Genomic DNA, 21,907 nt, shown 5'->3' with positions numbered 1-21,907 from the left:
CAAGCCCAATTTAGAATTCCACTGCAATTACAGCTAACTTAATGACACCATTGTTTTGGATCGGCCCCACTATTTCATTGTGTCTGTCAAATCAACCGACAAACAGGACTGGATTTCAGACAAGTCTGCTAACTGTTTTGAAGAGTTGCCCCCTTTCATTTGGACTCGCCGGCTGGAAAATAAATACGTCTGGAGAACATGGTCAATCAGTCTCCACTGCCATACCTTTCCACAGTGTGCCGGTCACACATTAACCCACAGATTCCCTAGACAAAATAACACCCCTCCCTCCCTAACTTAGTTGTGATTCCCTAACGGACATTTGCCGAGATATGGTTAGCTGTCTTTTATCGCTCTCTCTGCCCTCTTGACAACAATCTCTCCTGTTACCCCTGTAATGGTACTGAGTGTAAATTGTCGATGTTTCTGAATTAGGCTCCACTTACTTTGCGCTTGACATCCGTTGCCACACTGAATAGTAGCGAGATGTAGAATCCCAACTCAATCATGTAGTACCAGTACTGAGAAGGCAGCAGTGGCTAAAAGAGGGAAGAACAAACATTGAATATAAAAAACATGGTATTTAGCAGACACTTCTAAAGCTACTTAAAGTATAGTGCATGCTTACATTTTCATAACATTCATAAAAGGTGTCTAGAAATACCAAACTGGAATCTTCAAATCAGGCTGCTCATTGAATTTGATAAACAAGCATCATGTACTGGGAACCTTTGAAAAATAATTTGCTTGTGACTCTCCCATATTGTGGCAGACACTGACTTTGTAAAGATTTTAAACCAACTAAACATTTAAAACCAATGAAAATTTAGAGACCAACAGTCTTATAGAAAAGTGGGTGAAAAAAAGGTGGCACAGAATGTACATACCAGTGTGGGGAAGCCATTCCACATCTCCTCCATGTCATAGAACCATGGTTTCTAGGAAGAGATTTCAGTGTCAAACACAAAATGGCAAAGGTATAAAACATTACAAAGGCAAAGCATTGCTAGAGAAAATATATGCCAACAGTAAAATTGTGATACTCACGTCAATTAGGGCACCCAGGCCAGCAATGAAAGCAAGAACGTAAAAGGTAAATCTCCAACTGTAAGAGAACGCACAGCAACCTCAGAAACCCCATTTGAACAGAACACAATTTCACACAGCTCACAACAATTTCACATGTTCACACAACAGATCGCCAATAAACTATGGCTCCTTCAACTATACAAGGGAGCTTATATTTTGATCAGGTGAATAAGACTCACGTCAAATCACGGTAAAGACAATAGCAGGTACTTTTACAGAAGGCACATAACATGTTACACAGTAGAAATACGCCCACATCGGAAATAAATAAAGGTTGTTTAATTAATTAAAATGTGGGCAAGTGCAAGTTCCATTCAACCATGTTCATCTGCTCCGCTACTATTCATTACAGTTAGCGGTACTATACTTTCTTTGCTAAAACAATTGATTTCAACCATATTCAGTACAGAAATGAGTGTAGCCTCTGACTGTATAACCACAGATAGAAAAATAAGGCTTGTGGGTTTGCACTTGGCTGCTAAGGGTACCAGGCTTCCCGGAACTTCTTGATCTGGCTCGGCCGTTCCTGGTTCCTCCGCCGTCGGAACCACCTCTGGACCTGCCGCACCGAGCAGGCCGACTGTTTAGTTAACTCCTCCACTGAACTCTGACAGAGAGAAACAAGGGTTAAGAGCAATATACACTTAAATGAAAGGGATAATCCACCCCCCCCCCCCCCACAACAAATACAAACATGAAACTCCTGTCAATTTGGTGAAGACCTATGTTTCATTAGTGTACCAACGCAGTGGCTTTGTGTTTAGTGTCTGCCCTGAGATCTTAAAGTTGGGAGTCCAGACTGCAAATAGGGGGTAAGGCCCTGAACTTGACTAACATCCTGTTCAGGGGGTGAACTTGTACATCAAGCTGCCTTACGCTACAGAAACAGGCTCTTATGAGTCATTCCAGATCACAATGACTTAACCTCGATGTGGTCTTTCTGTGAAATCCGGAAATCCTGTAGGAACGTGTCCTAGCTACCTGGTTCACGCTTTTAAAATAATTACCTGCACTCCAGATCGCCAAATCAGCCAATAGATGGTATGGGTGAGTATACTTGACGATATGAACGGATGGATGTGTTCTTGACGTGACAAAGTACATAATATATTTCGCTTAGATGTGCTCAATCTAAACAGTGTCCCAAATGATTCAACTCAGGGTTTGTTCGTAAAGTCACTGTGGAGTGCCCGAGTGTGCTCAGAGTGCGCTCTGGGCATTCGTAAATTCAGAGGGTTGTCAGATTGTCCAGTAGGGTTGATCTGAGCGTTCTGATCTCACAACGGCAGTCAAGCACCGAAGCTAACTTACTGAAGTTGTCTAGATTGCTAGCTACTTCCAGACACGAATGAGAGAACACCTCCCTCTGACCATTTTACTCACCTTAGCCGAGCTGGTTAGGTTGTCTACATGTTATCTAGAGCATTGGTGACTAACTGTGCTGCTGGCAACAATTATTTTTTGTTGTTGTTGTTGCCAACAACGTTGACTGACACCCATCGTATTCAACGAGTGTTGCGCGTTTGCAAATTCCTCAGGTATTCTGCTCCCTGGCACACTCAGACGACAATGCTCTGAAACCGGAGTTGATAGCCAGAGTGAATTTACGAATGCACCCTCAGTTTTTCCAAGTACCATCTTGCAATGCGCTGTGTGTGTCTGTGGGAAACGGCTGTTGTTGCCATAGCAATGTACTCTGCACTCGTTTGTTCAGGTGATTTTACAGCTAGCTAGCTACTTCACCTACTGATATTGACTTTGGTATTATTGTGTGTAGTGTAGCTACGTTTGCTAACTAGCTAGCCAACCAGCCCAGAGAGAGCCATGTTTTGTAGTCGACTTCAACTGCAGATTTCCAATGACTTTCACATTGCTACCAGCCTTGTTATAACAACAAAATGTGTTCACAAAAAAACATTGTTTTTACATATTAGTGTTATTTAACACAGTTAATCATAGAAATTAATGGTTTGGGGTGGATTATCCCTTTAAAATCTTATGTGCTACTGTCTCCTTCAATTATTGTTTTACTGTAAAGTGTGCTGCGATTTTGAATTCACTTTAAATAATGGTTGATTTAACGTAGTAATCGTGCATGGATTTGACTAAGGAGTTGTGCAGTGTTTGTGTGAGCTATTGAACTGTGTGGTCATTTGGATTTGGTCAGTGGAACTGTATGGTAGTTTACTACATGTGGGATTAGGAAGGTGTTGGCGTTTGACCCCAGTATGTAGCATTACAGTTATGCTGTGCAATTACCTGTGAGGGGAACTTTGATGCATTGCAGAAATAGGATTCCAGTGTGGTGTTGGGAGCAGCTCTGACACGCGGTTTCTCCCTCACTCTAAGTAAAGAGGCAAGTTGAACGGCCACGGTCCTGGATAGTCAGAGGAAGCAAAGGAGGAGAGGAAAGTGTTGTAGGGACTGTAAATCAGTTATGATGGTTGTAGTGAACACAAGTCAACAAGGCTAGATGAACAGGAAAACGAGATTTGAGCAATACTGGTTGAAAACAACAGCAAACTAATGGAACATAGCAAGGCCATTGCAAAGTGAGGAGGGGCAGGAATAGGGGGTTCCTACTTCTGACCAAGGCCCAAAGGATTCTTGGTCTTGGGCCTGGAGTACTGACCTCTCAAATATCTGTCGTATAATCAGGAAGCATACTGCGATGGGGAAGATGACCCAGAGATCACTTCCTTTAGCGAAGACTTGGCCATCCCGGTCCTTGAGGTTGGCCCAACCCAGGCCCGCTGGGAACCACAACCGGTCCTGCCAGATCCAGTCACTAAGCACTCTAAGCCAGGTCAGCATTCTGAGAAAGAAAGAAAGATTCAGACAAAGGGGTAAAGGGACAATGCTTTTTTGGTGTCAGGTACAGTCTGAGTCAAGACATTTTTGTTAGATCACATACCAAAATAAAATCCAAAACGGTTCAAGTAAAGGAAAGCTGCCTCAAATATTTGTACGGAATGTATTGTTGTGTTAGTGAATTTAAAATGTGGGGGTGTCATGCCAAATGGTGTCCCCCTGCCAAAAAAGTATCCCCCCGGCTTCACAATGGGATTTGATGAGTTCTAGCTTCTTTTGCTAGGGCTGTTCCTAGAACTTGCAAAATTCTGACCGAATTACGTAATGAACCAAAGCGTCCGTTGCTATGCTGTGTGCTTGGCTCTCATAGCGGTCCGGAAGGATGGAGGACGCGGGGAGTTCTAGTTCCATTTCGCCTCAGTCCGCGCAAAATTATTACCTCAGAATTGCTCTCCAAGGACGGTTGGTGTTTTTAACGGTGACAACCTGCCTACTACCTGCTTCTTCAAAGGATCGAAAAGATGGGAAAGAGAACACTTTCTTAAACATATATGTCTTTATAAGAAAATATTGTTAAAGAGGAATAAATCATTTAAGCTGTTTATAGACTGACGTTGTTAGCTAGTGTACTTATTTACCTCAGCCTGCCTAGTCAGCTAGCCAGCTAGCAAGCCAGACAGTTTTATTTAGCTAACGTTAGCTAGCTAGCTACTGTTTAAATATCATTAGGTAAAAGAGGATTACTATTTGCATCCATAACTTTTATGCGATAATTTGTGTTGTGATTATTATGTCATGTTGATCTTGGTGTGCTGGTGCATCCATCCACATTTGCATAGTCACTCAGCCATGAAAACATGAGCGAGCTGGTGACACTTAATACACTAACAACCTTATCTGACCAATCAACATTTCAAACAATGCGTTGGCCTGGTGTATAAGAATGTATAACACAATCTACAGATGCTTCAAACACCTACTGCAGGACTTCCTGACATTCCCCAGATGAATCCATTAGCGTTCTGAATACAAGCTTTGACAGTGCAGAGCAGCTGTTGTGGCATAGATGCAGCCATTGATACTAGTTGAGTGGGCAAGATGCTGTGTAGGTTTAATTACAACACAGGCAATGCGATATGCTGTGAAAGACTCAAAGCCAATATGACATCACTGCTACTGTCATTACTGGCAGGTTTACTTGTTTTGTTAGAAATGGCGTGTAAACAAGAGGGCCTGATTCTCATTTTACTGAGGCACTTTTGTGTCTTAAGTCTGTCAGAGGGCAAGAGGCCAGCATGACAACACTACCCGCTTGGTTATTTTAGAACACACACCGACTGTGACACTGATAGTTGTGCAAAGCCAGATCATCAAATTAATGCAGAGAGAGAGCAGATCTGTGCCCAACATCACACTTTTTACACAATCCTAGGCACAGGAGATGCCTTGTGTTTTTTTTTTTTTTTTTTTTGGGGGGGGGGGGGTTATTTTCACTTACGATGACAGTTCTTGGTACAAAAGGGTTTAAGAGTACTCACATAGGGAAGCCTCAGTGCCAGCTACACTAGAGAGATGCTCCGAACAAACCAGTCACTGTGTGACACCCAGTGCCCCTCTCCTGTCTGTTGATTGATTGTTTAACAGGGATTGCATGCATGGACTTTGAACACTCCTATGCTTACTGTGAATTAATAGGGCTGTGGCGCTCTGGCGCCTTTGTTTGCACAGGAGGAAGGACCATTCTTGCAGTTTTCAGAGAAAGCTGTTTTTTTTTTTTTTTAAACAGTTGAGTATGTATGGGAAACATACTGACAATAGTATGCCACTAACTTAATTAATTGATGGAGTAGTTGGTCAGTATAGCACGCATTTGCATGGTGTTTGTCACATTTGCTTAAAACAGCAGATCCTGGAATCTCCTTTACCCTCCAGCTGACTTATGAACTTACTTACAATGTCAAAGGACATGGAGGGAAACTTCACAAATAACACCGCAAAATGAAACATTGTAGTCAGAGGGTGAAATTAGATGAATTGATTGAATACAGAGTAGACTGTCATCACCCCGGAGAGGAAACAATGTTGCGAGCATTCCAATAGTGTGTGCTTTTTGTGGCCTGTGATTTTAATGCAGGGAAACTGAAATCCATTTAACCTCATTTTTACCAGCATGTCACCTGTGCAACTGGAGGCGACAAAACTCTTGAACACCTTTACTCCACACACAAGGCTCTCCCTCACCCTCCCTTCGGCAAATCTGACCATAACGCCATCCTCCTGATTCCTGCTTATAAGCAAACAGGAAGTACCAGTGATGCACTCAATACAGAAGTGGTCAGATGAAGCGGATGCTAAGCTACAGAACTGTAGAGTCACAGTGGGGAGGACACTAAATGGAGGGCAGAGCACGCCCCCTCCACAGGACTATAGTGGAGCGGGTCGACAGCTTCAAGTTCCTCATTGTCCACATGACTAAGGAATTAACATGGTCCACACACACCAACAACAATTCCTTTTCCCACCCAGGAGACTGAAAAGTTTTGGCATGGGTCCTCAGAGCCTCAAAAAGTTATACAGCTGCACCATTGAGAGCATCTTGAATGGCTACATCACCGCTTGGTATGGAAATTGCTTGGCATCCGACCGCAAAGCACTACAGAGGGTAGTGCGTACAGCCCAGTACATCACTGGGGCCGAGCTCTGCCATCTAGGACCTCTATACCAGGCGGTGTATGAGGAAGACCCTAAAAACAGTCAGACTCCTGCCATCCAAGTCATCGACTGTTCTCTACTACTGCACGACAAGCAGTACCGATTCACCAACTCTGGAACCAACAGGAACCTGAACAGCTTCTATCCCCAAGCCATAAGACTGCTAAATAGTTAACCAAATAGCTACCATACTATCTGCATTGACAAGCTATTCACATACGCTGCTGCTACTGCTTATTATCTATACTGTTGCCTAGTCACTTTACTCCCACCTATATGTACATACCTACCTCAATTACCTCGTACCCCTGCACATCAACTCGGTACTGGTACTCTGTGTATATAGCCAAGTTACAGTTACTCATTGTATATTTATTCCTTGTGTTATCTTTATTATTGTTGTCTCTGCATTGTTGGGAAGGGCCCGTAAAGTAAGCATTTCACTGTTAGTCTACACCTGTTGTTTACAAAGCATGTGACAAATACAATTTGATTGGATTTTGATTGTGGCCTGCAATGTGGGACGATCCTGCAATTGGGCTTTCCTACACCTGTAGGAACGCGCCCCCTCAAGCATCCCAATGTGGGCATCTGCTCAGTGAAAATTACTTTTAAGTTAATATTCTGTTAACTCATATCCAAATAATGTTGTTGACTCATCCTATACTTGTATGTGGCCAAAACATAAATTGGAGAAAAAAAACACTTTTTCAAACATGTATCTCAAACAGCCCTTTTCAAAAATGCTTCCTATTTCCTCTTAGAAAATGATGTAATCTCCCCTAGGAAGGTGAGCTGTCCAATCAGTCTACTTGCACAAATATATACAGTGCCTTGCGAAAGTATTCGGCCCCCTTGAACTTTGCGACCTTTTGCCACATTTCAGGCTTCAAACATAAAGATATAAAACTGTATTTTTTGTGAAGAATCAACAACAAGTGGGACACAATCATGAAGTGGAACGACATTTATTGGATATTTCAAACTTTTTTAACAAATCAAAAACGGAAAAATTGTGCGTGCAAAATTATTCAGCCCCTTTACTTTCAGTGCAGCAAACTCTCTCCAGAAGTTCAGTGAGGATCTCTGGATGATCCAATGTTGACCTAAATGACTAATGATGATAAATACAATCCACCTGTGTGTAGTCAAGTCTCCGTATAAATGCACCTGCACTGTGAGTCTCAGAGGTCCGTTAAAAGCGCAGAGAGCATCATGAAGAACAAGGAACACACCAGGCAGGTCCGAGATACTGTTGTGAAGAAGTTTAAAGCCGGATTTGGATACAAAAAGATTTCCCAAGCTTTAAACATCCCAAGGAGCACTGTGCAAGCGATAATATTGAAATGGAAGGAGTATCAGACCACTGCAAATCTACCAAGACCTGGCCATCCCTCTAAACTTTCAGCTCATACAAGGAAAAGACTGATCAGAGATGCAGCCAAGAGGCCCATGATCACTATGGATGAACTGCAGAGATCTACAGCTGAGGTGGGAGACTGTCCATAGGACAACAATCAGTCGTATATTGCACAAATCTGGCCTTTATGGAAGAGTGGCAAGAAGAAAGCCATTTCTTAAAGATATCCATAAAAAGTGTTGTTTAAAGTTTGCCACAAGCCACCTGGGAGACACACCAAACATGTGGAAGAAGGTGCTCTGGTCAGATGAAACCAAAATTGAACTTTCTGGCAACAATGCAAAACGTTATGTTTGGCGTAAAAGCAACACAGCTCATCACCCTGAACACACCATGCCCACTGTCAAACATGGTGGTGGCAGCATCATGGTTTGGGCCTGCTTTTCTCCAGCAGGGACAGGGAAGATGGTTAAAATTGATGGGAAGATGGATGGAGCCAAATACAGGACCATTCTGTAAGAAAACCTGATGGAGTCTGCAAAAGACCTGAGACTGGGACGGAAATTTGTCTTCCAACAAGACAATGATCCAAAACATAAAGCAAAATCTACAATGGAATGGTTCAAAAATAAACATATCCAGGTGTTAGAATGGCCAAGTCAAAGTCCAGACCTGAATCCAATCGAGAATCTGTGGAAAGAACTGAAAACTGCTGTTCACAAATGCTCTCCATCCACCCAACCTCACTGAGCTCGAGCTGTTTTGCAAGGAGGAATGGGAAAAAATTTCAGTCTCTCGATGTGCAAAACTGATAGACATACCCCAAGCGACTTACAGCTGTAATCACAGCAAACGGTGGCGCTACAAAGTATTAACTTAAGGGGGCTGAATAATTTTGCACGCCCAATTTTTCAGTTTTTGATTTGTTCAAAAAGTTTGAAATATCCAATAAATGTCGTTCCACTTTATGATTGTGTCCCACTTGTTGTTGATTCTTCACAAAAAAATACAGTTTTATATCTTTATGTTTGAAGCCTGAAATGTGGCAAAAGGTCGCAATGTTCAAGGGGGCCGAATACTTTCGCAAGGCACTGTATATCACCTTTATTTAACCAGGTAGGCCAGTTGACAACAAGTTCTCATTTACATCTGCGACCTGGCCAAGATAAAGCAAAGCAGGGCGACAAAAACAACAGAGTAACACGTTCATTAACACGGTACTTAATTTTGTTTATCTGTCGGCCCCAGCCTCGAACTTAGGCCGTGTGTAGCTAACTGACACTCTCTACCCATTCATCGCCATCTACCCATGTTGTGGTCTTAGATGTTTACCCATTGTTGTCTTAGCCCTCCCAATCAACATCGGTGATTACTTTATTCCTCCCTCTAATGGCAATATGCCTTGTATACCGTTGTTTAGGGTAGCTCTCATTGTTTTGTTTTACTGCAGAGCCCCTAGTCCTTTTCTACATGCCTCGGTTAGCTCCCTAGCTCCCCCCCCCCCCCCACACACATGCTGAGACAGTACATAGCTTAACTGGCACCTCCAGCGATGCAGCCTCTCTCATCGTCACATGCCTAGGTTTACCCCCACTGTACTCTCACCCTACCATGCCCTTGTCTATGCATTATACCCTGAATCTATCCTACCACGCCCAGAAGTCTGTTCCTTTTACTCTCTGTTCCGAACGCACTAGACGACCAGTTCTTATAGCCTTTAGCCGTACCCTTAACTCCTCCGCTGTTCCTCTGGTGATGTAGATGTTAACCCAGGCCCTGTGTGTCCCCAGGCGCTCTCATTTGTTTACTTCTGTAACCGGAAAAGCCTTGGGTTCATGCATGTTAGCATCAGAAGCCTCCTCCCTAAGTTTACATTATTCATTGCTTTAGCGCACTCCGCCAACCCTGATGTCCTGAATCCTGGCTTAGGAAGCCCACCAAAAATACTGACATTTCCATCCCCAACTACAACATTTCCCATCAAGATAGAACTGCCAAAGGGGGAGGAGTTGCAATCTACTGTAGAGATGGACAGAACTCCGTAGGCTTACTATCCAGGTCTATGCCCAAACAGTTTGAACTACTACTTTTAAAAATGAATCTCTCCAGAAATAAGTCTCACTGTTGCCGCTTGTTATCGACCCCCTCAGCCCTGGACACCATATGTGAATTAATTGCCCCCATCTATCGTCAGAGTTGGTACAGTTAGGTGACCTAAACTGGGATATGCTTAACACCCCGGCCGTCCTGCAATCTAAGTTAGATGCCCTCAATCTCACACAAATTATCAAGGAACCTACCAGGTACAACCCCAAATTCATAAACATGGACACCCTCATAGATATCATCCTGACCAACCTGCCCTCTAAATACACCTTTGCTGTTTTCAACCAGGATCTCAGCGATCAAACGACCACTCCTCATCACTGTCAAACTCTCCCTAAAACACTTCTGTGAGCAGGCCTTTCTAAATTGACCTGGCCCAGGTATCCTGAAAGGATATTGACCTCACCCAATCAGTAGAGGATGCCTGGTTGTTCTTTAAAAGTGCCTTCCTCACAATCTTAAATAAGCATGCCCCTTTCAAAAAATGTATAACTAAGAACAGAAAGCCCTTGGTTAAATCCAGACTTGACTGCCCTTGGCCAGCACAAAAACATCCTGTGGCGCACTGCACTAGCTTTGAATAGTCCCCGCGATATGGAACTTTTCAGGGATGTCTGTAACCAAAAAACACAGTCAGTTACAAAAGCAAAGGCTAGCTTTTTCAAACAGAAATTTGCATCCTGCAGCACTAATTCCAAAAAGTTATGGGACACTAAAGTCCATGGAGAATAAGAGCACCTCTCAGCTGGCCACTGCACTGAAGCTAGGAAACACTGTCACCACCGATAAATCCACGATAATCAAGGATTTCAATAAGCATCTCCCCACGGCTGGCCACGCTTTCCACCTGGCTACACCAACCGCAACCCCCACAGCAACTGACCCAAGCCCCCCCCCCCCCCCCCCTCGCTTCTCCTTCACCCAAATCCAGACAGCTGATGTTCTGAAAGAGCTGTAAAATCTGGATCCCTACAAATAAGCTGGGCTAGACAATCTGGACCCTGTCTTCCTAAAAATTATTTGCCGCCATTGTCGCAACCACTATAACTAGTCTGTTCAACCCCTCTTTCATATCGTCTGAGATTCCTAAAGATTGGAAAGCAGCCACGGTCATCCCCCTCTTCAAAAGGGGGAGACACTCTAGACCCAAATTGTTACAGACCTATATCCATCCTGCCCTGCCTTTCTAAAGTCTTCGAAAGCCAAGTGAACAAACAGATCACTGACCATTTAGAATCCCACCGTACCTTCACCGCTATGCAACCTGGTTTCCAAGCTGGTCATGGGTGCACCTCAGCCACGCTCAAGTTCCTAAACGATATCATAACCACCATCGATAAAATACAGTACTGTGCAGCCGTCGTCATTGACCTGGCCAAGGTCAATCACCGTATTCTTATCGGCAGACTCAAAAGCCTTGGTTTCTCTAATGACTACCTCGCCTGGCTCATTAACTACTTCTCAGATAGAGTTCAGTGTGTCAAATCGTAGGGCCTGTCGTCTGGACCTCTGGCAGTCTCTATGGGGGTGCCATAGGGTTCAATTCTCGGGCTGACTCTTTTCTCTGTATACATCAATGATGTCGCACTTGCTGCGGGTGATTCTTTGATTCACCTCTACGCAGACAACACCATTCTGTATACATCTGGCCCTTCTTTGGACACTGTGTTAATAAACCCCCAAAAAAGCTTCAATGCCATACAACAACACTCCTTCCATGGCCTCCAATTGCTCTTAAAACGCTGGTAAAACTAAATGCATGCTCTTCAACCGATTGCTGCCTGCGCCCGCCTGCCTAGCATTACTACTCTGGACAGTTCTGACTTAGAATACGTGGACAACTATAAATACCTAGGTGTCTGGCTAGACTGTAAACTCTCCTTCCAGACTCATATTAAGCATCTCCAATCCAAAATTAAATGTAGAAATCGGCTTCCTATTCCGCAACAAAGCATCCTTCACTCATGCTGCCAAACACACCTTTTGTGTTTGGCAGCATCCTGGACTAGTTGGGTGTGCTATTTACAGATTGGCTGTGTACAGGTACAGTGATTGGTAAGCTGCTCAGCTGATGCTTAAAGTTAGAGAGGGAGATAAGTCTCCAACTTCAGTGATTTTTGCAATTCGTTCCAGTCATTGGCAGAGGCCAAAGGAAGTGTTGGCTTTGGGGATGACCAGTGCAATATACCTGCTGGAGCGTGTGCTACGGGTGGGTGTTGCTATGGTGACCAGTGAGCGGGGATTTACCTAGCAAAGACTTACAGATGACCTGGAGCCAGTAGGTTTGGCGACAGATATGTATTGAGGGCCAGCCAACGAGAGCATACAGGTCGCAGTGGTGGGTAGTATATGGGGCTTTGGAGACAAAACAGATGGCACTGTGATAGACTGCACCCAATTTGCTGAGTAGAGTGTTGGAGGCCATTTTGTAAATGACATCGCCGAAGTCCAGGATCGGCAGGATAGTCAGTTTTACAAAGGTGTGTTTGGCAGCATGAGTGAAGGAGGCTTTGTTGCGAAATATGAAGCCGATTCTAGATTTTATTTTGGATTGGAGATACTTAACGTGAGTCTGGAAGGAGAGTTTACAGTCTAGCCAGACACCTAGGTATTTATTGTTGTCCACATACTCTTAAGTCAGAACTGTCCAGAGTAGTGATGCTATTCGGGCAGGAGGGTGCAGTCAGCAATCGGTTGAAATGCATGCAGTTAGTTTTACTAGCATTTAAAAGATCGGTATACGCCCACAACATTCTGTTGTTGAGGTATGCCCACACCATTCCAACACAGAGAAGCAGGTTAACATAAAATATGAGTGAAATATTTTTTTTATTAAGTAATGATAAAATATTGAACATTAATTATACCACAATGATACCACAAAGCAGAGATGCTAAAAAAAGTGTTGCCCGTGCTACAGACATCTATCTATACAAGGCCGAGTGCACTACTTCTGTGAATACTTTTTTAAATTATAATTGTTTTATTCTGATCTTTCAGGGGGTGCTGCAGCACCCCTCCTTCCCGCAGCTATGGTCCAAGCTAGTTAGCTAGCTACCTACAGGTGTTGCCCCTGAAGGCGGGGGCGAAGGTCACTGTCTACCTGTGTCCTAACTAATTAGCTACTGGTGTAGCCCGCTGCCTCCCGCCAGCTACTGAACCGGAGTCTAGCTTAAAAATTGACCAATAGAATTGGACCCAATAAAGAGGGGTTCCTGCGAATGAAGGAACGCTCCGAATTGCGGGCCGCAATCACACCCTTCTAAACATTTCCGGTAACTTTCCTTAGGGTGTGGGACCTTTTACGTTTCATCAGCTGTAGGTTATAGCTCGTTATAGGCTATTTCCTACACAACCAAAGTAAACCAAGGACGTCCAAAACATTCGTTTTCACGATTTTCTTCTTTCCAAACTGTTATTGTGCGATAGTTCGTGGCATTTCAAACCATGACCTTCATTTATCGCAGCGTTCCTAAACAAACATCACCACGAGATCAGCACATAGCCTATTCGGACAAACTCAAGTTGACAGGAGTTTCTGTCATCCTGAATTATTTGAAAACATTCAAGTATATTTCTCTGTGTGGCAAGTGGGTGACAAGTTTGCGGAAAAGCCATTATAGGCGCACATCTTCAGGGGACTAACTATCCAAGGGAGAGTGAATGTTAAAATACTAACAATGCGAGGTGAGTAGTCCAACGTAGCCTGTTTTAAAATGACAATTGCAAGAATTCAAACAAAACTTTTATCACATCTAGTTCCATATAACGGTGGGAACTTACCTCCGTTTTATCTTTCACGCAGGTAGGCCTATTCGCCGCAGTGTGAAAAGGCGGAAACTGGTATATTGCTGTATGTCTCCTATAGAATAAGCAATTGAGCTCTATGCCGACGACGCCATCAACGATAATCCAAATTGATTATGAAAATTGGTTGGAGTCTGCATTGAAGATTATTATCCGGCCACTCGATCGCCAATTTTCTGCATTTTCGCGGAAAATGTAATGCTTCCCCTTGGTTTGTAGAACTTTCTCTCTTATGAAATACTTCTACTTTTTGTTGGGATAAGGGCCCGGAACAGTTATTTTACATGCTCGGAGCAATATGGCAGATGTTTGCCGGGAACGGGCGTCGGTTAGCCCGGTTTCTTATTTGGACAAACGGAATGGGAGTAGAAGATGGTAGAGTATGAGCACTGAGGTAAGGGTAGGAGTCGGGACAGTGGGCGTGGCAGGGATCAGGCTATTTAAAGTGACGTTGTACGGCATGCGAAAACGCCTGGACTTGTTGGGACGCATCTGCCAAACCCTAGCACAGTCGAAAGATTATCCTTTATGTTGACCAGATACTCTAGTGCCGTCTCTAACAATGAAAATACATTTCTTCAAAAATGGAAGGCAGTTGTCAAGGAGGCAAATTCAGGTGGGACCATTATAGCCAATGAGAAGGCAGATATGCGTGGGAACAGGCACACCGGTTTCCACTAATTACCACAGCCCCCCCCACCCCCCCAAAAAATCATGAAAACAAGCATTTTCTTTTTGGTCTTAATTTAGGTTTAGGTTAGCAATGTCATTAAGGTTAAGTTTAAAATCACATTTTAAGTAGATACATTGTAGAAATGGGCGGGGTTTGACTAACTAGTGACTACCAGACGATTCAGTTTTTTTCTCAAAGTTGCCAGGATGTCACGAGTCCGTCCTAGTTATATCCATACACTCGTAACAACCTAATGATTGCGACACTTATATTCGATCAAATAAGTTATAAAAAATAAGCCATTACATTATTTTGTTAACCAAATTCAAAACTCATTTGACCACTGTACAAAAACTCATCTCACCATGTGAACAAAAACGAAAAATGCCACCTGCTGGAGAACAGATTTTGGGCCCAATTATCCCTCTCACTTCTTCTCTTCCTTCTCTGCCACAGTTCAGTTTTGAGCCTTGGCTACATCAGACAGAAAGAGGCGAAGCGAGAGGTTTTACTCCCCTCAAAATCTGTCGAAGAAAAATAAGGTAACGAAGTGAGAGATTTTTTTTGTATGGAGGTCAAATGGGTGTGTCGAATTTTGTCAATACACCGTTCTATACACCGTTCACACGCGTATAAGCCCTCTCATTGGCTAGAATGGTCCCACCTGATCTCCTCCCCTCCTGCGTATTTCCATAACAGGCCATTTTTGGCTTCATGCACTGACCTGTGTACATTTTATCTGAAGATCTGCTGAGTATCTTTGGGGCTGACCTGTAATAAATGACTATGAAACAAATTGTTGGTGTTCGAGCTAGAATGAATCACATTATTAGACAAAATCTTTAAATTAATTGTAGCCTATTATCTAAGCAGCAATTAACATGACAACTCAAACTAAATTATTCCACTGCTCTCTTTTGCTACATACTTTAGTCAGACTACCATCATTGAAGTGGTTTATAGTGAGGAGGGGCGTTGTACAAAACAAAGTCATCAGCAATTGGATCATCTCTAACCAATCAGAGTATCAAAGCCAATTATTCATTTTCAAACTGCTGCTTTACCAGCACAGTCTGGGTAGACAGACAAGGCTGTAATATAAGTGACAAAGCAGGGCCTATAGCTCTACTTAGATTCCTGTAGGCCTACTTTGTGCATGGTTTTAGCTTAGAATGGGTTATGGATAGGGGACAATTTTTCACCTTTACGTGGTGATACTTCCTTATTTCTCGATTTGTAAGGGACTGGTGTCTAATAAACGCCTTTTTCCAGTTGCAGGTAGAAGTCCGATAACAAGGAAATATAAAGAAGTGGCACTGCATCACAGTGCTTGAGGCGTCACTACAGACCCGGGTTCGATCCCAGGCTGTGTTACAGCCGGCCGTGACCGGGAGACCCATGAGGCGGCGCACAATTGTCCCAGCGTCGTTTGGGTTAGCAGAGGGTTTGGCTGGCTGGGATTTCCTTGTCCCATCGCGCTCTAGCAACTCCTTGTGGCGGGCCAAGCGCCTGCAAGCTGACTTCGGTCGCCAGCTGGATGGTTTTTTCCTCCAACACATTGGTGTGGCTGGCTTCCAGGTTAAGCGAGCAGTGTGTCAAGAAGCAGTGCGGCTTGGCTGGGTCGTGTTTCGGAGGACGCATGGCTCTCGACCTTCGCCTCTCCCAAGTCTGTAGGGGAGTTGCAGCAATGGGACAAGACTGTACCTACCAATTGGGGAGAAAAATGGGTAAAAGTAAAACATTTAATAAAATTAAAAATAATACATATACACTTTTTGTACAGAGTGAGAAATGCCTGCTGCATGTTGTGTATAGGTCTTTGTTTGTGTTGTTTAGTTTGTGCTGTGTTACATGTTATCTTCTCCTACACATGGCCACGTTGCTTAGAAATGACTAGTTCCATCAAAATGATATTTTTCAGAATATTCTCAGGTTTTTGGAGTTCCTCCTGGATCTAGAAACAGATGTTTATAAGACACTGATTCCTTGCAAATCAAGAATGAAGAAAGTATTACCAGGTTAACGTTGGTTGAAAATAAGTTTGCCATGCTTTCAATGGACCATCGGATCGACCTCCAGTACAAACTAGTTTAGCTATGCCGCTGGAGGTTCAATATAGATGCGTTAGGTCTAGGCCAATGGCAATCTGTGTTGTATACCCCTAATACTATAATCCCACATTGTGTCTTACTATATTGCAATGGGGTCTTTTCACCTCAAAAAGCACAAGAAAGAGGCTTGACACCCATCATCTCAGATGATTTTGAAATTGTTTCTGTTGTTAGAAACAGATAAGATTAGCATTTCTGCAACAATTTTGTTGAAGTATAATTTGATCTCTATGAAATTAAGATAATTGATTGCACCCAAATTGGACACTTTAATTTATACGATTCATGTGGGAATGGCGTGGGTGGTCCATGGTTGGCGTCTGACCATTTCTTTGGATTCCTCATGTCTTACTCATTGTTAGAAAAAAGTTTGCTCCAAATAGAATTTTAGGTACAGTATTTATTGAATATCTGAATCCTGTAAATTAAAATGGTCAATTTGGGCGCAATCAATTAGCTGAATTTTTCAGATCAAATTATATTTCAACAGAACAATGTTTCAGGAATGCTAATCTTATGTGTTTCTAACTACAGACACAGTTTCAGAACAATTTGAGATGGTGGATGTCATGATTGACATGGAACCACCTAATGGGGAAGTAGGGGTACTAGAGTAAAGTGAAAGCCAGAAAATACATCTTTCAAGGTATATAGTTACGGACAAATATTGTCACCCTTGCACTTTTCTTTTGTCTTTTTCTTTTTTTCTTTAACCTTTATTTAACTTGGCAAATAATTCCCTATTTCTTCTAAAATAAGTTGAAATTGAAAATACAACTTTTGGTCAAATCCTTATTGGATTTTCAACATTGCAAAACCTATTTTATTTTTGTAAGTTTAAGATTACAATTTTGAATTGAGAAAATAAAGGCAAATGGCTTGGACAATATTATCGGCACCCCGGAGCTAGTACTTGGTTGCACACCCTTAACCATGACAACTGCAGACATATGCTTATTGTAGCCATCAATGAGCTTGCTGCACATTTCTACAGACAATTTGGCCCACTTTTCAACATCAAACTGATCTAATTATTCAATATTTGAGGGTTGCCCTCCACCAACTGCTGTTTTCTGATCTTGCCATAGGTTTTGGATGTGATTCAGATCTGGACTCTTAGCTGGCCACTCCAAAACAGTCCAGTATCTCTTCTTAACGATTCCTGGGTGCTTTGTGATGTGTTGGGGGTCATTGTCCTGATGGAAGACTCACAGCCTTCAATGGAGACCCGGTTTTTAGACTCTGGGTTGAACATTGGACTACAAAACACCTGATAATCTGCTGATTTCTTGTACACGTTCAAGACCCCCAGTATCAGAGGCAACAACGAAACACAACAGCATTATCAAATCTCCCCCATCGTTGATTGTAGGGAGGGTGCATTTGTTGGCATTTACTGTATCTTGGCCAAAAGATGTGCAATCAATTATTAGTTCCAGGGTAACAATAACTTTGTACAATCTATTTTCTTTATTTTCTCAAATCAAATTGTAAACTTAATCTTACAAAAATAAATTTGGTTATGCAATGTTTCAAATCCAACAACGTGTGGAAACCAAACGTTTTTTCAATTTCTTATTTAAGGAAAGTGCAAGGGTGTCTATATATTTGGCCGCAACTGTATATATAAAAACCCACAGCTCTCTGTTACACACCATGCACACATCATTTTCGAAATTGTACTTTATTTTTCTTAAAGACATATGTTTTAAAACAGCAATTTTTGAGAATAAATAATGAAACAATTATGATTTTGATAATTACATTTATGTAATTACAAATTCTACAATACGTGTATCCATCGTCTTGTACTGTAGACCATAGGAATATTCTATTTTCTAAAATAAAAAATAGCCATATCTCCCACTTCAATTGCATAACAAATACATTAAAAGTAAAAAATTAAGATACAAAAATTCCACCCAATTCCCATCCCTCACACCCCTATGCCAATAACAATAGTAGTGGTTGTAATAACTTACACATTTTTTCATTATTTGACTCCATTTAAAACAAAGATATGTACAGTGAGAAGAAGTTGATTGTTCTTCTTGCTTAATTACTCCTCGTCTTTAATTTAAAATAATAAACTAAATCTACATACCAATTCGACCAATGGTAATCATACAAAATAGCATTTTTTCCCCCAATAAGGTTACCATCCCACTTCTCCATCCCATACATTGCCCTTCCCTCTTAAGTTATGGACCACAAACCACCCTATTCAGTGAAACCCTGTTCATTAGAATAAGTGATATTATTTTTCATGTAGACCTTGTATCTGACAGTACAGTTTGTACAGTACCAGTCAAAAGTTTGGACACACCTACACATTCAAGGGTTGTTCTTAATTTTTCTATTTCTACATTGTAGAATAACAGTGAAGACATCAAAACTAAGAAATAACACATGGAATCATGTAGTAACCAAAAAAGGTGTTTATCAAATCAAAATATATTTTAGAATTTAGATTCTTTAAAGTAGCCACCATTTGCCTTGATGACAGCTTTGCACATTCTTGGCATTCTCTCAACCAGCTTCACCTGGAATGCTTTTCCAACAGTCTTGAAGGAGTTCCCACATATGCTGAGCACTTGTTAGCTGCTTTTCCTTCACTTTGCAGTCCAATTCATTCCAAACCATCAATTCGATCATGAAAGCCTGACTCATGCAGTCTCCTCTGAACAGTTGATGTTGAGATGTCTGTTACTTGAACTCGGTAAAGCATTTATTTGGGCTGCAATCTGAGGTGCAGTTAACTCTAATGAACTTATCCTATGCAGCTGAGGTAACTCCGGATCTTCCTTTCCTGTGGCAGTCCTCATGAGAGCCAGTTTCATCATAGCGCTTGATGGTTTTTGCAACTGCACTTGAAGAAACTTTCAAAGTTCTTGACATTTTCCCGATTGATTGACCTTCATGTCTTAAAGTAATGATGGACTGTAATTTCTTATTTGAACTGTTCTTGCCATAATATGGACTTGGTCTTTTGCCAAATAGGGCTATCTTCTGAATACCACCCCTACCTTGTCACAACACAACTGACAAAAGTAAAGAAATTCCACAAATGAACTTTTGACAAGACACACCTGTTAATTGAAATGCATTCCAGGTGACTACCTCATGAAGCTGGTTGAGAGAATGCCAAGAGTGTGCAAAGCTGTCATCAAGGTAAAGGGTGGCTACTTTGAAAAATCTCAAATATAAAACACTTTTTTGGTTACTACCTGATTTCATGTGTTATTTCATAGTTGAAGTTGATGACTTCAACATTATTATACAATGTAGAAAATAGCAAGAATAAAGAAAAAATGTGAATGAGTAGGTGTGTCCAAACTTTTGACTGGTACTGTACATAATGACTGAATCCAGCTGTGGAATGGTATGTGTACTCCGAACCACCCACCACATATGTTTTATTCTGTTGTTGCTGATTTTTAGATGATACATATATTTGATCTTATTTTTCGAGAAGTGTTGTTGCTCCTTTGCTATACGGTTTGGGCGAAACCAAAATGCTGGAAGTAGTTTCTTGATAGAACTCATATCTTCCCTGGGAGAGAGAGACAGAAAGAAAGAGAGAGGATGAATACAAATATTAAAATAGTTTAGATTAGCATATACAGTGGAGTCTGAAATTATTGACAGCCTTGATAAAGATGAGCAAAAATGATTGTATAAATTAAATAATTCTAACACTGAGCTGTATTGTATGCTCAAAATAATGGGTAAATTATATTATTTTATACTAATACAGTTGTTCAGAGAAAGATTTAGTTTAACAAGTAATTCTTTTTTTTCTCGGAATGGTAGGGGTCAAAATGATTGACACCCGTTTTCAATACCTCACTTTGCGAGGATAATGTCGCTGAGCCTTTTTCTAAAATGTTTTATGGGTTGGAGAACACATTGGGAGGGATCTTAGACCATTCCTCCATTCAGAATCCTTCCAGATCCTTGATATTCTTTGTCTGCGCTTATGGACTACTATATTCAGAGAGAGAGATGGCCATTGTCGAATTTTGATTTTGGGGTCAATTAACCATTTCTTTGTGGGTTTTGATGTTTACTTCAGTGCTTGGGGTTATTGTCTTGCTGGAAGATCCACTTGCGGCCAAATTTCAGCCTCTTGGCAGAGACAACCAGGTTTTTGGCTAAAATATCCTGGTACTGGGTAAAGCTCATGATGCCGTTGACTTCTTTGACAAGGCCTACACGTCAAGCTATTTTTTTTCAACTGGTCCTTGAGCCTTGTTAAGTATAACGGCATCATAAACATTACCCAACTAGGCAAACCTGGCTACCTCTGCCAGGAGGCTGAAACTTGTCCGCAAGTGGATCTTCCAGCAAGACAATCACACATCTAAATCTACAAAGAAATGGTTAAATTTGCCAAAAATCTCACGACTTGAAACCCATTGAAAACCTGTGGTTTGAATAGAAGAGGGCAGCCCATAAGCGCATATTAATGATATCAAGGATCTGGAAAGATTCTGTATGGACGAATGGTCTAAGATCCCTCCCAATGTGTCCTCCAACTCATAAAACATTTTTTTTTAAGGCTCAGTGACGTTATCCTCGCAAGGTGAGGTATTGAAAGGTTTTGAAAACAGGTCTGTCAATCCCTTGAACCCCTACCTTTTCTTAAGAAAAAAACTATTACTTGTTAAACAAAATCTATTTCCCTGAGCAGTATTAGTATAAAATGATTATTATTATTTATTGTTTTCAAACATTTTTGGAGCATAGAATATTGATCAGTATTTGAATTATATATTTTCTACAGTAATTTTTCCTCATCTTTATAAAGGGTGTCAATCATTTCTGACCCCACTGTATATTTAATATGTTCACACTCTTCAGTGTGGGAGAAACATCTTCAAACACGTTGGTTACACAGATATCACATGGATGTCCTCATTTTTCACTAAACAAGCACGCCTAGGGTACATGCAACTCATACAGTGACAACCATACTGCTGCATTGATGTGCATTTCTTATTTAAATATTTTTTTTGTCTTGTTTTGGCAGGCAAATAAATTCCAAACATGCACAATAGGAATTCTGGGAGATATTTTTAATACTCTAGTCCAATGTTAAATCTCATTGACCAAACAATTGAGTCAAAAAATATACATTCCTATTAAATAATTTAAAAAGATAACAGGACGATTTTCAAACTCATCCTCTAAAATAAGCAGTTATATCAAAGGTTGCACATGAGACCGTAGCCTATG

The 21,907-nt window shown here is 41.6% G+C and overlaps 2 protein-coding genes across 10 annotated transcripts in view; both read right to left on the bottom strand.

Moving 5' to 3' along the window:
• The window catches only part of LOC110496020 (ceramide synthase 2), a 28,348-nt gene extending 13,220 nt beyond the window's left edge, over nt 1–15,128 (bottom strand). The window contains exons 1-7 of one of the 2 annotated variants that reach the window (XM_036952507.2): nt 14,923–15,128; nt 3,722–3,904; nt 3,349–3,466; nt 1,578–1,696; nt 1,048–1,105; nt 888–938; nt 447–539 (exon numbers count right to left, since the gene is read on the bottom strand). In XM_036952507.2, coding sequence (XP_036808402.1) covers nt 447–539; nt 888–938; nt 1,048–1,105; nt 1,578–1,696; nt 3,349–3,466; nt 3,722–3,903 — 621 coding nt within the window. In that variant the 5' untranslated portion in view covers nt 3,904; nt 14,923–15,128. Of the gene's footprint in view, nt 1–446; nt 540–887; nt 939–1,047; nt 1,106–1,577; nt 1,697–3,348; nt 3,467–3,721; nt 3,905–13,861; nt 14,486–14,922 lie in introns of those variants that run through there. The other variant, XM_021571642.3, reaches the window with a different exon arrangement.
• Nucleotides 15,129–18,337: 3,209 nt separating this feature from the next.
• Nucleotides 18,338–21,907, bottom strand: part of LOC110496019 (cugbp, Elav-like family member 3a) — a 39,034-nt gene continuing 35,464 nt past the window's right edge. For all 8 annotated transcript variants that reach the window (XR_016488465.1, XR_002469502.3, XR_016488466.1 and 5 more), the window contains one exon: nt 18,338–20,222. The gene's annotated coding sequence lies outside the window, so the exon portion shown is untranslated. The remainder of the gene's footprint in view (nt 20,223–21,907) is intronic.

The sequence above is a fragment of the Oncorhynchus mykiss genome, chromosome 18, assembly GCF_057628025.1.
Source record: "Oncorhynchus mykiss isolate SJ-2025 chromosome 18, ASM5762802v1, whole genome shotgun sequence".
In the NCBI taxonomy this organism is placed as follows: Eukaryota; Metazoa; Chordata; class Actinopteri; order Salmoniformes; family Salmonidae; genus Oncorhynchus; species Oncorhynchus mykiss.
Note: the sequence above shows the minus strand (reverse complement) of the source record. Positions and strands in the feature narration are given on the sequence as shown.